General features: G+C 33.6%; 1 protein-coding gene across 1 annotated transcript; it reads left to right on the top strand.

Moving 5' to 3' along the window:
* Positions 1–5501: 5501 nt before the first annotated feature.
* On the top strand, positions 5502–10790 carry LOC139897403 (putative 3'(2'),5'-bisphosphate nucleotidase, mitochondrial). The gene is made up of 9 exons (XM_071880098.1): positions 5502–5706; positions 5829–5925; positions 7042–7144; positions 7341–7543; positions 7716–7775; positions 9409–9788; positions 9888–9966; positions 10138–10188; positions 10349–10790. Exons 1-9 carry the CDS (start codon positions 5579–5581, stop codon positions 10499–10501), a joined length of 1254 nt encoding a protein of 417 aa, XP_071736199.1. The 5' UTR covers positions 5502–5578; the 3' UTR covers positions 10502–10790.
* Positions 10791–16096: the final 5306 nt, after the last annotated feature.

The following is a 16096-nucleotide window of genomic DNA, read 5'->3' as shown; positions in this document are numbered from 1 at the left end:
TCATTTGGGAACCCACACACGAATCAGCATTTCAAACCTTGAAGCAGAAGTTGACCACTGCACCTATCTTATCACTTCCTAAAGGCAGTGACGATTTCGTCATTTATTGCGATGCTTTGAAAAGTGGTTTTGGTTGTGTACTGATGCAACGCACAAAGGTCATCGCTTACGCCTCCCGTCAACTGAAGATTCACGAGTGGAATTACACTACTCACGATCTCGAGCTTGGAGTCGTGGTCTTTGCATTAAAATTGTGGAGACACTATTTGTATGGAACGAAAAGTACTATCTTCACCAATCACAAGAGCCTCCAACATATATTCAATCAGAAACAGCTAAACATGAGACATCGATGATGGATTGAGACGCTGAACGACTATGATTGTGAACTTCATTATCATCCTGGTAAGGCCAATGTTGTAGCTGATGCTTTGAGCTGAAAGGAGAGAATGGCACCCCTTCGTGTTCGGGCCTTGATCATCACCATCCATTCAAATCTCAACAGCCAGATCCGAGTAGCCTAAGATGAGGCTCTCAAGGAGGAGAATATATCTCATGAACATTTGAACATACTTGTCTCTCGATTCGAGGTTAAGGAGACTGGACTTCGATACTTTGCGGAAGGATTTGGGTACCTCTTTACGGAGATCTACGGAACCTTATACTAGATGAAGCCCACAAGTCTAGATATTCGATTCATCCCGGAGCGGGCAAAATGTACCACGATCTTAAGGAACAGTATTGGTGGCCGAATCTTAAGAAGGACGTTGCAACTTATGTTGGTAAGTGTTTGACTTGCTCGAAAGTTAATGCCGAACATCAGAGGCCTTCTGGATTACTTCAACAACCGAAAATCCCGCAATGGAAGTGGGAGAGGATAACAATGGACTTCATTACTAAGCTACCAAAGACGGTGGGCGGATACGATACCATCTGGGTTATCGTTGACCATCTTACCAAATCTGCACATTTCTTAGCCATGAAGGAGACGGATACGATGGAGAGACTTGCTTAACTATACATCAAGGAGGTTGTATCTCGTCATGGTGTACCTTTATCGATCATCTCAGATCGCGATCCCCGTTTTGCTTCCAGATTTTGGCGTTCTTTACAAGAAGCCATGGGAACCCGTCTCGACATGAGCACTGCATATCACCCACAGACTGACGGGCAAAGTGAACGAACGATTCAGACTTTGGAGGACATGTTGCTTGCATGTGTCATTGATTTCGGAAAGGCCTGGGAAAGGCATTTGCCGCTAGCCGAATTCTCGTACAACAACAGTTATCACTCGAGCATTAACGCCTCACCTTTTAAAGCGTTGTATGGCCGCAAGTGCTGATCTCCTGTTTGTTGGGCCGAAGTAGGCGAAAAGCAAATCACTGGACCCGAGGTAGTCCATGAAATAACGGAGAAGATTGCTCAGATTCAAGCGAGACTTAAGACGGCCCGTGATCGTCAAAAGAGTTATGCCGACCTTAAACGGAAAGACTTTGAATTCAACGTGGGTGACCGTGTAATGTTGAAAGTCGCACCTTGGAAAGGTGTGATCCGTTTTGGAAATTGTGGAAAGTTAAACCCCACGATACATTGGTCCTTTTGAAATCTTGGAACGTGTTGGACCCGTTGCTTACCGTCTGGATCTTCCAACTCAATTGAGCTCAGTTCATCCTACCTTTCACGTATCAAATTTGAAGAAGTGTCTTGCTGCACCAGAACTTGTCCTACCACTGGAAGAACTTACAATTGATGACAAACTCCACTTCGTGGAAGAACCTGTTGAAATTATGGACCGTGAGGTCAAAACTTTGAAACGCAACAAGATTCCGATCGTCCGAGCACGATGGAATGCCAAACGAGGACCTGAGTTTACCTGGGAGTGAGAGGATCAAATGATGCAGAAGTATCCTCACATTTTCCCGACTCCACCATCTACCTCAGCTTAAAATTTCGGGACGAAATTTTCTTTAACAGGTGGGTAATGTAACAACCCGGAATTTTCCAACGTTTATTATTAATATTTACTATTAATACTTGCGCTTTAATAAATGTATTTATATACATTTACTTGTTATCGTATTTAATTTTACTTGGACCGACTAGTCTCTGTGACACGCGTACTTTTCAGGAATAATATTTTTGAATATTATTTACATTCATGATTATTTATTATTAATCATTTTTAATTAACTAGTGTTAGTGGTTAATTACTTGAGCCTTTTAGTTAATTGTTGATTACTTGGGCTTGGACTTTTTTTTACATGAACTAGTAAGCCCACCTTACACCTTTAATGGACTAGTAAGCCCATGTTATATGCTAGTATTTATTAAGGTTAAGTACTTGATTAATTAGACTAATGGGGAGACAAATCTTTCAAGCATGCTACACCATTCTCCCATGCAACTTAACCTTATTACCCATTCAAGCTTGCACCACCTTTCCAATACATGAAAGCAAGTTTTGACTTCCCTTATTTGCTTCCAAAACCGTCCACTTCCAAGGATAAGGAGGGTTCAATTTTTTTCTTTTATTTGATACTTGTTCACTTGTATTTCACTTCATTTTCACACACTTACTTGCTCCTACATTTCTCTCTAGCATTTTCTCTCAAAGCTAGTAAGTAACAACAAAATTTTTCTTCTTCCTCCTCTCTAAAAAAAAAACCGTAGCCTACACCTCATCATCATCATTATATGTTCTTGTTTAATGTTTAATTACTTACTAGTTGTTGTTGTTTGTTGTTAAAGATCAAACTTATTAGTTTGCATCTTCATAAATCTTGGTTACTTTCCATCTCTTATTTGATGAAGAACCAAGAACAAAGAACCTAAAACTTACTAGTTTGTGGTTCTATACTTAAGTGTTTTCAAGACTAAAAGTTCATAAGTTTATAATCTTCTTTGTTTTCATGTTTGTAGACTTGAATTCTTAAGATTCAAAACTTAGTTTGAATCTTCTCAAGTATGAAGCAAATATAAACATAATACTTGTAGATCTAGTTTATTTCTTCACTTTACTTACTTTAAATTTGTATTTGATTGTTCATGGTCAAGTATTACTGGTTAAAACTTGATCTCATACTTCTTGAAACCAAAGTTAACTTTGTAAGTTCAAGAACATGGAAGTATAATTTTTTAGTTATAACTTCATATACTTGTGTTGGATTTAACTTAAGAACTTTAGATCTAGAATTTTGGGTCTAGGATATTCAAGATCAAACTAAGAACTATGTTCTACAACTTAAGATCTTGTTTACTTAAGTTTACTTTCAAGTTTGTAGCTTAATGTTACTTGTATAACTCTTGTATGTGTTGGATCTAAGATTTTGATGTAACTTTGGTTCATCAAACTTCATACAACTCTTAAGTGAGTTGTGCTACATGTCTTAGACTTACACTTGTGTCATGATAGTCAAAACTTGGTTAATATTACTTTTAGAGTTCATGTATTTGTCGGATCTAAGATCTTGATGTAACTTTGGTTCATCAAACTACTTGCAACACTTAAATGAGTTGTGCTACTTATCTTAGACTTACACAAGTGTTATGATGGTCAAACCTTGGTTAAGATGATGCAAACACATCAACGAGTTGTACACTTGAAGCTATATGCATCAAGGATGAGAACCGTGATGAGCATCGAGCACCAAAAGCCCACCGGAACACTACACCTACTGTTTTTCGGATCTGATCAGAATACCTGGGCTACTGTAAAGTTGATTTTCAGTTAGCTCTGTTCGATTAGATAATATTTCGTTTAAGACTCGTCTTAATCCGAGTTACGGTTTAAGATCTATGGCCCTCCGAGAGTCACTATGTCCTTTTAACGTTGTGCTGAAAAAATTCTGACCTACTCACACTTAAACCGTTGCCACGGTCAAACAAAGATAAGTTTGGTTCTAGAATTTTTTACAGCAACTAAAGGACTCATATACGGAGCCATGGCCACTGGTCTCACTTCAATTCAGTTTGTATAGAGGTCGTGGCGACTGAACGAAGTCAGCCTTTGTTTCAAACCCTAGTCTTTACTTGAAACTTACTTTACACTTTTGTTAAATGATGAATGATGATGATACTTAAGACCTAATTTACATACATTTAAACCTATTGGGACGATTTACTGACTTAGTAACTTTTGACTTAGGTTGAGGACTTTTCGAACCTACATACTTGCTTACTTTTTCCCGTGTCAACTTAACTACTTAATCACTGTGAGTTATAGCATCCCTTTTTACTTTAACTATTTTGGAAACTGAGAATACATGCGCATTTTACGTTTTACATACTAGACACGAGTACTTAAACTTTATATATGTGTGGGTTATACAACGGCATAAACATTCCCTTTAGCTCGGTAACGTTTAGTCATTGGTTTTTGAACCGGTGAACGCGAATCTTAGATATGGATCCATAGGGTTTGACATCCCCACTCGGGCTAGTAGCGCTAGCATTTAACGGGTGTTTAATACTTCGTAAACATACGCACCTGCCAAGTGTACTATCAGGGGGTTATAAACGTTAAGTTAGTTACCAAGTGCCCACGGTTAAACATATACTTTACATACTGTTTGTAGCACTGAAATCTCGTGGCCTACCTTACATTACTGTTATACTTAAACTATAACTCACCAACATTCGTGTTGACGTTTTAAGCATGTTTTTCTCAGGTGCTTAAGGTTGCTTGCTTCCGCTGTTGTACTAGTCATGCCTTGTAGACTTCGCTGCGCTTACTAGAGTTGTCACCGCATGAAATGGTTATTTGCATTCAAACTTATTTACTTATGAAACAATGATTTGTAACGACCTAAGGGTCACGTACTATTATCCTAGCTTCTATTCATAGAAGCATACTTTTGGTTGTAAAACATTTGACGTTTGTTATGACGTCGCCTTTTATCATGAATGCAAACTTGTTTTGAAAACGCATATAGTGTTTGACCTTGTAATGATCATGTTGTTGATGGTCCGTACATGTTGATTTAGTACGGGGCGTCACATATATAATCAAATATACATAAAAGTTACACATTTGATTTTTTCATAGTCTATGTTTGATAGTAAGCTTAACAAATTGAATTATATATTCGATAAAGATTACACGTTCTTATGGATATATTTTGATTATGCCAAATTATATAAATTTATGTTATATTACGTTTTTATTATAATCACATATTATGATATTATGATTATGAAGTATTATAACATTTTTTGAATATTCAATTGATATCCATTAACCCGCTTAATCCATTGAATATGAATTCGGATGGATGAACGGAAATTAAACGGATATAAATATAGATATGGATGAACAAAAACTAAATGAATATGGATATGGATACGACCTCACCCGATTCATATCCAATACATTACCATTCGTAGTCACATGTCAGATGATCCTTTGAATCTCAATTAAAAGTTGAATTGATTTTAATATTCCTTTAAATAACATTGTCAACTATAACTTACTACTCAACAATTTTTCCATTAAAATCCCTTCATCCCATGGTCTTTTTTCGTTATTAAATAAATAGCCAACTTCCAGTTCATCTTCCCAGGGGTGAACCCAACTCCCGCCATGGACCTACTTGTTCATTACAGCAGAGTAACATTTCAAAACCCTAATTATAAATCACTAATTCCTCATACTCGATACACTCTGCCTTCAACGTCGCCGTCATTATGTGTACGGAGATTCAGCGTCAGGTATCCTCCACTCGATTCTTATCTCTTTAATCAATTAACCACAACCTCTTTCTGCATCTTATCCTCAAATTATAGGGTTCATTCAAAATGATAAAACTTTTTACTTAATTTGATTCATACAGATTAAGCCTTCCATCTCTAGTTCAGAATGCTAAGTATAATCGAGAGTTAAGAGCTGCTGTCGATGCCGTTGAGCGTGCCTGCCGTCTTTGTGTTGACGTAAGTTTAATTGTATATTATTCCATCATGTTACAAATTTTTAGATTGTTATGAGTTGTAAACGAGTTTGGTATATATGGATTAATTTTCATCATCAATAATATGATTATGTTGTTTGTGTGTGAATCTAGGGGGTGTTTGGATTTTTCTTTTGAAAAATGATTATTCATTTTAGATAATTAGAATCTAAATTAAGATGTGTTGTAGATGAATGGTGTTTGGATTTGATTATGTTGATTGATATTGCAATTATCAAATAATAAGTTTTTGGGTGTTCAGGAAAATCTGATTATCATATACTTAACTAGGTAAATAAAATGACTAAAATTGATATCGTATCATTGGATAAAGTCATATATAATGTAAATATATATGACAAAAGTGGAGATTTGCGTTTTGTGGCGGAAGGGGGAAGCATTTCAATAACTACAATTTGGAGCTTCACAAAGGCACATATAATCGATTCTCACAAGTCACAAAGTTATTGCCAAACACTCTGAAAAGATTATTTACATTTTGAAAATGTGATAATTAATTAATTAATCACCATCAAAATGCAACCCCAAACATTTTCTAATGTACCAACCTACAAGTTTTTGAGAGTTCAAGTCATGCTTAGGCCAATGTATAATCAAGTTTTGTGTGTTTGTTGTTAAAAAGAATTTAAAATGTAGATATCATTCATTAGCGTAGACAATGAATACCTCATTTATGTGCATGTTCTATCAGATGATACTTGCAATGGACTTGCAGTTTAGTTGACAAGAATCTTCTATCTTAAGTCTTAATAAGACTTGAGTGATGGTGATCAAGGTGAATGATGTGTGTTTGTAAAAAATGTCATTAATTCCACATGAAATAGTTCTAGTTATGTGATATCCAAATTCGTTCTTGGACTATATAAGTAACTCAAGTCATAATCTATGGGATTCACTGTCCAAAGTGGTGGTAAAAGGGGGTAACTAAAGCCAAAAAAAAAAAAAAAAAAAAAAAAATTTTAGGTAGCTTTTTCAGAGAAAAGTTTATGTAACAAACATGGAAAGCCAAAAGCTCAATCTAGTCATTAATTCCACATGAAAGTTTATTACGGAGTATTAATTAATATTTTTTATGCAGGTGAAGCAGTCATTGTTCACAAGTGATGGAAGGATACTTGAAAAAAATGACCAGACACCAGTCACGATTGCAGATTATGGGGTTCAAGCTCTAATTAGCTTGGGTATATGCATGCATATCTGTCTTTACTCCATCTTTTTTACTTTGATAACTTGAGTTGATTGATTTTGTTAAAGACCAATTTCTATCGTCCATACAGGTTTTGTTGACCCATTTTTGTATGTATATCAGATGAGTTTTTGTGCAATTAGATTGTTGTGTATCTTACATATTTATTCTTAATTTTGAAATCATGGCAGAACTCGGGAAGCTATTTCCATCTATTCCATTGGTTGCTGAGGAGGATTCTGCATTCTTACGTTCAAATGATCATCTGGTAGACTCTGTTTTAAATGTGGTTACCGATAAAACAAGCCCCCGAGATACATCGTTAACACAAGCTGATGTACTTGAAGCTATCGACAGAGTTGGAACATTTGGACCAAACCCAGCCACATATTGGGTATTATTTTTTGTGTGTGTGCATAATTTGACTAGTATATATAACTATGCATTGCCATTGACATGGGAATTAACAGGTTGTTCAATATAAAGCAACCTCTGGTCCTGTAGAAACGTATATTGTAGCTAAAATATTCAATAAGCTGATCATTAGATGAATGGGCCTTTTGCAGGTTTTGGATCCTATTGATGGCACACGTGGATTTGTCAAGGGGAGTGATGCCTTGTATTTGGTAAATATTCCTGACTTTTTTCTTTGTATGTAGCAATGCCTTATGCTTTACTTTCTGTTAAGTACCTCTTCATCTCATGCCCTGATGGTCGTAGACCTTAATTTTAAAAATTATCTCATCATGTTTATGTGACCATTACTAGATCTCTGATGGATTGCGTTTCTCATTTAGGTTAACCATTTGAAGGATTGTAGAGTCCCGATTCGCTGAATAATGCCGGCCTGATCAGTCAGGGGTATTAAAATTGACTGTTTTACATAGACAAATTAAGGAAAAAAATGCGAGAGAATAGAGGTGGAGAAATAGGTGGTATTAAATGGTGCAATATTTGAATAAGGGAAAAGAATGAGTGAGAGAGCTGCCCCTTTTTTTTAGTTATACCTCTTACATTGAAGATGAAGACACACACCTTGAATCATCTTAATCAGTTTCGAAGCTAGCATTTGTGTAACACTTCAAACTAAGAGTCTAAGATCCTTATCCACACATCCATAAATCAAAACTATATCTTTAACACTTTGTAACTACTTGATAATATTCTTGACAAAGGTTGAAAAAGCTGCGAGACGGTCGGGACGTTGGAGCGTCGCAATGGTAAGACGGGGTTAAGACAGGGTTGAGACGGATGTTGACCAACGTTGACTTTTATTTATATTTCAAACATAAACATTTTATACATATACATAAATATTTGAAATTTAAGGAAAATACAATGCACATAATATTTCAAACATAAACATTTTAAACATAAACATTTAAACAACAATATTTCAAACATGTTCAATACTTTAAACATAGATATATTTGCCTTTAATTTGAAATATTTATGTTTGAAATGTGTATAAAATAGGTAAAAGGTAAATGGTAGAAGGTTTTCTCTGTTCGGGCTACCCGGGAGGGCGAGTGATCCGACCCCATACTCTGATGTACGCAGTTCAAAAGGATTACTCCCTGGCTGTTTCCAACCAATCCCTGGTCACCACTAAATATTCGTCCTAGACAGGATTCGAACCTGAGACCTCTTGCAAGGAACTCAGGGCCCCAACCACCGAGCTATCTTGTGATGGTTGAAAAATATATAAAAAGTCAATGTTAGTCAACGTCCGTCTCGACCTCATCTCGACCGTTTTTTTTTTTTAAAGGTTTTTGACCGTTTTTTTACCGTTTTTGACCGTTGTTTAATCTTTGACCGTTTTTTACCCATTTATAGATCTGTTGTGACGGTACACTAGTAAAACTGTTGCGAATGCCGTCTAAGCCGTTTTTTGCGACAATGTTCTTGACTGGCATTCAATGACATTCACCCGCTACTTGTAATGCTCAAAGCATACGAAACATATAGTCTTTTAAAGGGCATAGAAGTGGATCTTATAGGAGAAGCATATTGAGTTCCAATAATTCGTCTAAGCTCATCATTTGTTACTTTTAGGAATTCGAGACTTGCATAAAATTGTGCCATTTGACATTGGCAAAAATCCATTATTGGAATCTTGCAATTTGAACCATTTGTTTCTATACCTATGTTTAATGTTTTCATACGTGCTTAATATTTCATTTTCTTTCTATACCTATCAATTTACGTTTAATGTTTTCATACCCATCTATAAATCACATAATAATGCTGACATTACAGGTAGGTTTGTCTCTTGTGGTGGAAGGACAAATTGTGTTAGGCGTTATGGGATGCCCCAATTGGAGGGAAGATATATCAAACAAACCAACTTTCCTGGTCCAGGAATATGAGAAAGACATATTCGGGTTAGGAATCATTATGGTAGCCCATGTTGGCTGTGGAACTTGGTCAAAGGGACTATCAAATCTACAAAACAATAATGATAATAATTGGTACAGATCCTTAGTTGATGACTGTACCTTGGTTCATAAAGGGCGCTTTTGCATTTCAGAGAGCCAAAAGTGGGACTCATTGCCATTGTCATCTTCATTTGGTTCAACAACCGATGTGGACAACGTGGGGGATAACGAAGTTCTTCTTTTGCCTACATGTTGTGGAAGGTTTATTACTTTATATACTTCGTTTACACTTATTTGCTTTAATTGTTTCGGTTTCATATATAGTAATGATATACAATTGCTTCTTTTGTGAGTATATAGCTTATGCAAGTATTTGATGGTGGCTTCTGGAAGGGCGTCTGTTTTCATTCAACGTGCAAGGACTGATAGAGTGATCAAGGTACAGATCTATAATTTATCATCTATTTGGTGCGTTCCTTTTGGTTCACCCTCGTGTAAAATAAATAAAATGAAAAGTTTTGGTTTAAATGACAAAAGAAGTCAGCATTTTTCATTAAAATGAATGAATCGATTGATGGAACTAAAGTTGACTTCTCTATATGGGAAACAGGTCTGGGATCATGCTGTTGGAGTGATATGTGTAGAGGAAGCCGGAGGAAAGGTAATTGGAGAGGTCTTCTTTTACACATGAATATCATAAAATTTTGTTCTTGATGAAACCAACCAACTATAGTGCTATTTATTTATTATTATTTATTTATTTATTTATTTTTTTTGCTAGTTGGATAAATTTTTTTAACTATTTAAGGCTGTTGTGGCAGGTTACAGATTGGAACGGAGATCAACTTGATCTTGCTGCAGATCAATTTGAGCGGAAGGCGCTCTTTCCTCCTGGTGGAATTCTTGTATCTAATAGCGGCTTGCACAACGAGATACTAGAGATTATTGCATCCAATTCTTCTGTTAATTCATGATATATGGTAAGGACTATTTCATCTTTTTGTTAAATGTAATGTACAATACACATACAAGAGGAACTCAAATTCTATGACTGGAAAAAGGAAACAAAAGAATCTGTTTGAGTTTCCCGATTCTCGTCTATTATTTTACTGTCCCAAATATGATTTCATCATGGAAATGGGACCTGTTATTTATACGAAGAAAGGGGGTGTCAAACAGATATAGAGATACCTTATACGTATTTTGTAAATTAAACAAATTACAAAATTCTCTAATTTACATATTCATTGGTTTGTAACTATATTGTAGTTTGTTTTGTTGTTCTTGTTGCATATTTTGGTCATCTGTTTTTACTTCACAATATTAAACTTCAATCCTTATGTTTTAGACATGATATAAAGAAAGAAGTAGTGGTTCATATATAAACGTGTAATTTGTAAGAGTTTGGCTAAATTTAGCACTTGAGTCTATGATTAACAAGCCTCAACTTCTTACCATTAGTTTGATAGGTTTTAACTGTGAGTAGTTTATAAACCAATTAACATTATCTTCAGGTGGTGGTTGGTTGTTAAGAAACCATCTTTATTGGCGTGGAGCCTTAATGTTGTATCAACATTATTTAAAATATCTTGTTATTCATTAAATGTTCTTGAACTTGAATGGTGAATAACAAACGTTTATAAAGAGTACAGAAAAGAGTAAGGATAAGAAAAACACTTACACCACGATATATGATGGTTAGTGAAAATGTTAACTACTCTTCTTTAATCCACTTATCGATATTCCTTTTAAGAATTTCCTCCGGTAATAGTTCTTCAAAGTTGGTGGAGAGCCGATTTCAAAAACAGTTATCACAAAGATATAAATTACAAAGAAAAAGTCTTTCGATCAAAGAGTTGTTTAAGATTATTATCGCAGAGATCAGTGCTATCACAAAGAAAACAAACTCACTTTCAGGAGTAGCAAAGTAAGCTCAAACAACTAATCAAGCTTTCTAAGTTTACAATTCAATTATGTAATAACTGAATTTCTCTCTTGGAGATTTTACGTTTGAATGCTTTGATGATTGTATTAATGTACTGAAAGTTGTAAATGCAAAAGGTGGTCTTCAGGTTGGCAGTTGTGTTGCTTTATATTGCCAAGTACTTCAGATAAACCACTAAACAGTTTTTTTTTTTTTTTTTTGCAAAAAACTTATTATTATAAATAAAGAAAAATATATCCGATGATCTAGGGCGTTACATGAGTTGTTACATTCACAGATATGGATCTGTTTGACTTTACCCGATTACAACTACATTAATACAACAATAATCGAAAAAAATTCCCGATACAACCACAATCGATGAACAGAAGCTGATGCTTCCTTGAGGTAACTGCCGTCTAGATCACCGAATCCTGAAAAAAGTCCTCACCTGAATCGAAGTCAGCAACGGCGAACAACAATCCGCGAGCCCACCCACCAAACCGCATCAACCCCAAACAAATAACACTGAACACAAATTGCTCGTCGAGCAACCCAAGAACACCCACCTACTGCATCAACCAGAAACCCAAATCATAAGTTGACCGATCATAAATTAGCTTTTCTTTTTGCTAAGAAGATATATATCTGTTGTAGATGTAGAGCAATCACCTTTATGTATTTTGGACTTCTTTCTAGCAAAATAAAGTTAGGTAATATGATAGCGTTTGACGTTTTGAATATGTCATGTTTTGTCCCCTTTTAAAGCGTTAAAGCTATAAATACGCTATATATTTTCATTTTTTTTCAATGTAGGCTATATACCCAATAAAATGTCAGTGTAGACTATATACTTTCTAAAAGTGTGCTGATATGAACACATTGAACTTGTTAACCAGATAAAACAAAAATGAGCGAACGAAAGTTGAAGTATATATAGCTTGCATCAGAACAAATAATTTTTGTATATAGCCTACATCGGAACACAAATGAAAGTATATAACTTATTGTAGTCATATAAAATAAAATAAAAATGATAAAAAAAATTGATTTTACCGGTTCAGCAGGTAACCGGTCACCAATAGCCTACATTAGAACACTTTTTGAAAGTATGTGACCTACACTGATAATTTATTGGGTATATAACTTATATTGAAACAAAAGTGAAAGTATATAATGTATTTATAGCTTTAACTCTTGATCTTAACATGTCTAATGAAAATGAGTTTCCTTGGTTTATATTCTTAACCGGTTGGTTTCTATTCTAAACACCAAGTACAAATTCAGTATGTTTTGGATTTAGATATGTAATAACCCTACCTTTTCCTTCATTTTTCTGTTAATTCTTTAACGGTTGTTAGTTAACTTTTTGCGCTATTCGTTTAGAAGATAACATTTTATGTTACATTTTCCTATAAATGTTATTTGTAACATTTATTTGATGAAAATAAGATAGTAAGAATTTTTATTATTTTTATAGTTAAACTCGTTGACCGTAGAGACCGTTATTGATTTAGTATTTTCGCACCGTTAATCGATATACTTTCAAAATTTTTATTGTAAAAATTAAAAGGTTCGTTCCTTCCGCTCCTTTTGGGCAGATCGGCCATGAGACCCCAACTTTTCTCTCGTGCTCTTTCTTGGTCAAGACCCTCACCTCCATCATCACCATCATCATTGATCATCATCATTATCAAATCATCCTTGAATCTTCACTGGATCATTAAATTAAATACATACCCGTGTTCGTATCGTTCTCATCTACTCATCTACGGTTTCAATTTTGCATTTTGGGTATAATCTTAAAACTCTAGCTTTTTAATTCTCTGATTTTGTTTTTTCATAGAGTAATATAGTCTATGGCTCAAGTCTTTAATTGTACATCTATGCATGTGTATTTAATTAATGTTTTGTTATTTTTATTAAAACCTGAATTTGAATATGCTATTCTGGGGGTTAGTAAGATGAATTTTTTTATGATATTATTAAAGTTTTGGATTGTTCATGAATAGTACATAATTTTCATATAGAAAATGTGTTATTTTGTTGAACGGTTTAAAAGATATGATCAACATACGATTTCTGAAAACTGATTTGACCACTGTTAACGTATTCTGTTATTACGGTTTATCTTATTGAATTAGGACTTGAGAATTTTATAGTCGATTATTTAAACGAAGCTTCTCCAATTGGCCTACACTGATTTGGAGTTGCTGTTTTTTTTTCTTCTGGTAATTACAGAAGTTACAGTAGAAAATGTTGAATTTAAACATGTAAATTTTGTAAATGAATCGAGTTCGTAAATTAATGACATGGGATTAATGCATAAATTTTTTGTATACTAAGTAGCAAAGCCCGTGCGTTGCACGTCTTGTCCCACGTTTCAATATTATATAATTCATCTATGGTATATGACAAAGTTGAAAAGCTTGAGATTACCTAATAAGGATCGGTAATATCATCAATAAGGTTGGAGATGTTGGTAATATTGACTAAGGGCATTGTTGATATGGAGTTTGTAAGAAGAGTGTTGTATAATGTTATGGAATTTGAGGTAAAGTAATATTAATATATATTAGTTAATTAGATGATATAAAAATTTAATCACAATTTTTTTTAACAAAATTTGTTATTCTGTAATAAAATGTTAGTTATCGATTAATGATACTTAGTTTCATCTTGAGATTTAGATTCTTACATAGGATTTTTTATTCCATTAATAATAATTATAATTAGTTGTTTAATCAACTAATCAATTTAATAATTTTGAAGTCGATTCATGTTACATATACTTGTGTGGATGATTTTTTGTAGAATTTTTGTGTAGTTACGGGGTTTCAACATTGTTTGAATGTTTTACATACTCCAAAAGATATAGATTATCATTTTCTAACATAAAGTACGGAAATTGTAAGACATAATAAAATTTTATTGTTAAAATAGAAAACTTAAAGATTTAACCGGATGATCATTCATAACTTTGATAGTAAAATGTAAAATTATATTTCCATCACTTGCATTATTATTATTATTATTATTTTGATAGTTAGCATATATATTGTAGCGTAAATCTATATACTATTCAAAGACTCATGTAATCAAAAGTGAAATAACCCCATTTCCTTCGTATAAAGTTTTACTTGTACAATCTACAACTCAACTCTAATAATAAAATGTTTGCTTGCTTTTGAAAAAAGGAAAAAGAAAAATAGAAATAGAAATATTTCACCCATATCTAAAAATAACCATTTTCTGATATTTTTATAACATATAGAGAAATAAAAATAAATTAATCAAAAGTGAAATAACCCCATTTCCTTCGTATAAAGTTTTACTTGTACAATCTACAACTCAACTCTAATAATAAAATGTTTGCTTGCTTTTGAAAAAAGGAAAAAGAAAAATAGAAATAGAAATATTTCACCCATATCTAAAAATAACCATTTTCTGATATTTTTATAACATATAGAGAAATAAAAATAAATGTGAATCCCACGTAAACACATTTAAGTTGTTGGCCTATTTTACCTTCAATGGTTTTGGATCCACACGAAAAAATCTTTCAATGTTTGGTCATCTTCATGAAGTGCATCTTCATAGGGTGCATCCCACGAAAACAATCATGTAATCATGATTTATTCTTTTAAAAAAAGTACGCAAAAAATTATAGCATCATCTTCCTCTTTTGAGAACGGACGGAGAACACAACCAAAAGGCATTATTAGTATATCTCTCATTCCTAATGGTGCAATTGGTATTCTCATTTGTAGTAAGTTTTATACCAATAAAATAGAAAGATCATATTGTTTGGACTATTTAAAGGAGTAGGAAATTAGTATACTGTGGTAGTGTGTGGTACATTCAAATTTTTGTTGAGCTACATTGCAATTAATCCTATCATAGTTAATGAATACTGGAGTATCAATCACAGTATAAATCTGGCCAACTTTAGGAATTGCTAACGATAAGTTATCTCAAGTTCTTTCTAACATTTATGTTGTAATGATGCTTTAATACCTGCTATACTTTTTGGAATGACGTTGTGGTTGCAATTGAAACTGGTGGTGGTAAAACACATTGCTATCTTGTTCCCTTATATCATTTCATAAACAACTTTTATCCTCATCATGTTTTGTTTTCAGAGTATATATGACGTTGTATATATAACTCATTGGAAAATAAAAGGATCGATTATTGATTTCTAAATTAATTAATTTAAACTAAATAATTGTCATTTTAGTTATCAATAAGAAGTAATTGTATCTGCTAATGCGATTAGAATATTAAGCACTCTAGTCATTTTAGTTATCAATAAGAAGTTATTGTATATGTTAATGCGATTAGAATATTAAGCACTCTACAATGCAATTGAATAGGCATTACTAAATAAATTGAATAGGCATTACTAAATAGAGGTTAGAATACGTGAAGTTTTAACTTTTTATTTTCCAGTAGAGATAAATTATTTATGGAAGTAAATCATCATATTTAATAACAAAGAGTAAACCTCATTTACTATCTTGGAACTCTGTTCCAACTTTTATAGATAGATAGATATTTAGTACTAGATTAATAGTGTTAAAGTGCTAGTTTGCATATATCACCATCATCAGTGACTTTTATTTTTGAACAATACGTGCGAGTC

The sequence above is a fragment of the Rutidosis leptorrhynchoides genome, chromosome 3 (genome assembly GCF_046630445.1).
Source record: "Rutidosis leptorrhynchoides isolate AG116_Rl617_1_P2 chromosome 3, CSIRO_AGI_Rlap_v1, whole genome shotgun sequence".
NCBI classification, from domain to species: domain Eukaryota; kingdom Viridiplantae; phylum Streptophyta; class Magnoliopsida; order Asterales; family Asteraceae; genus Rutidosis; species Rutidosis leptorrhynchoides.
Note: the sequence above shows the minus strand (reverse complement) of the source record. Positions and strands in the feature narration are given on the sequence as shown.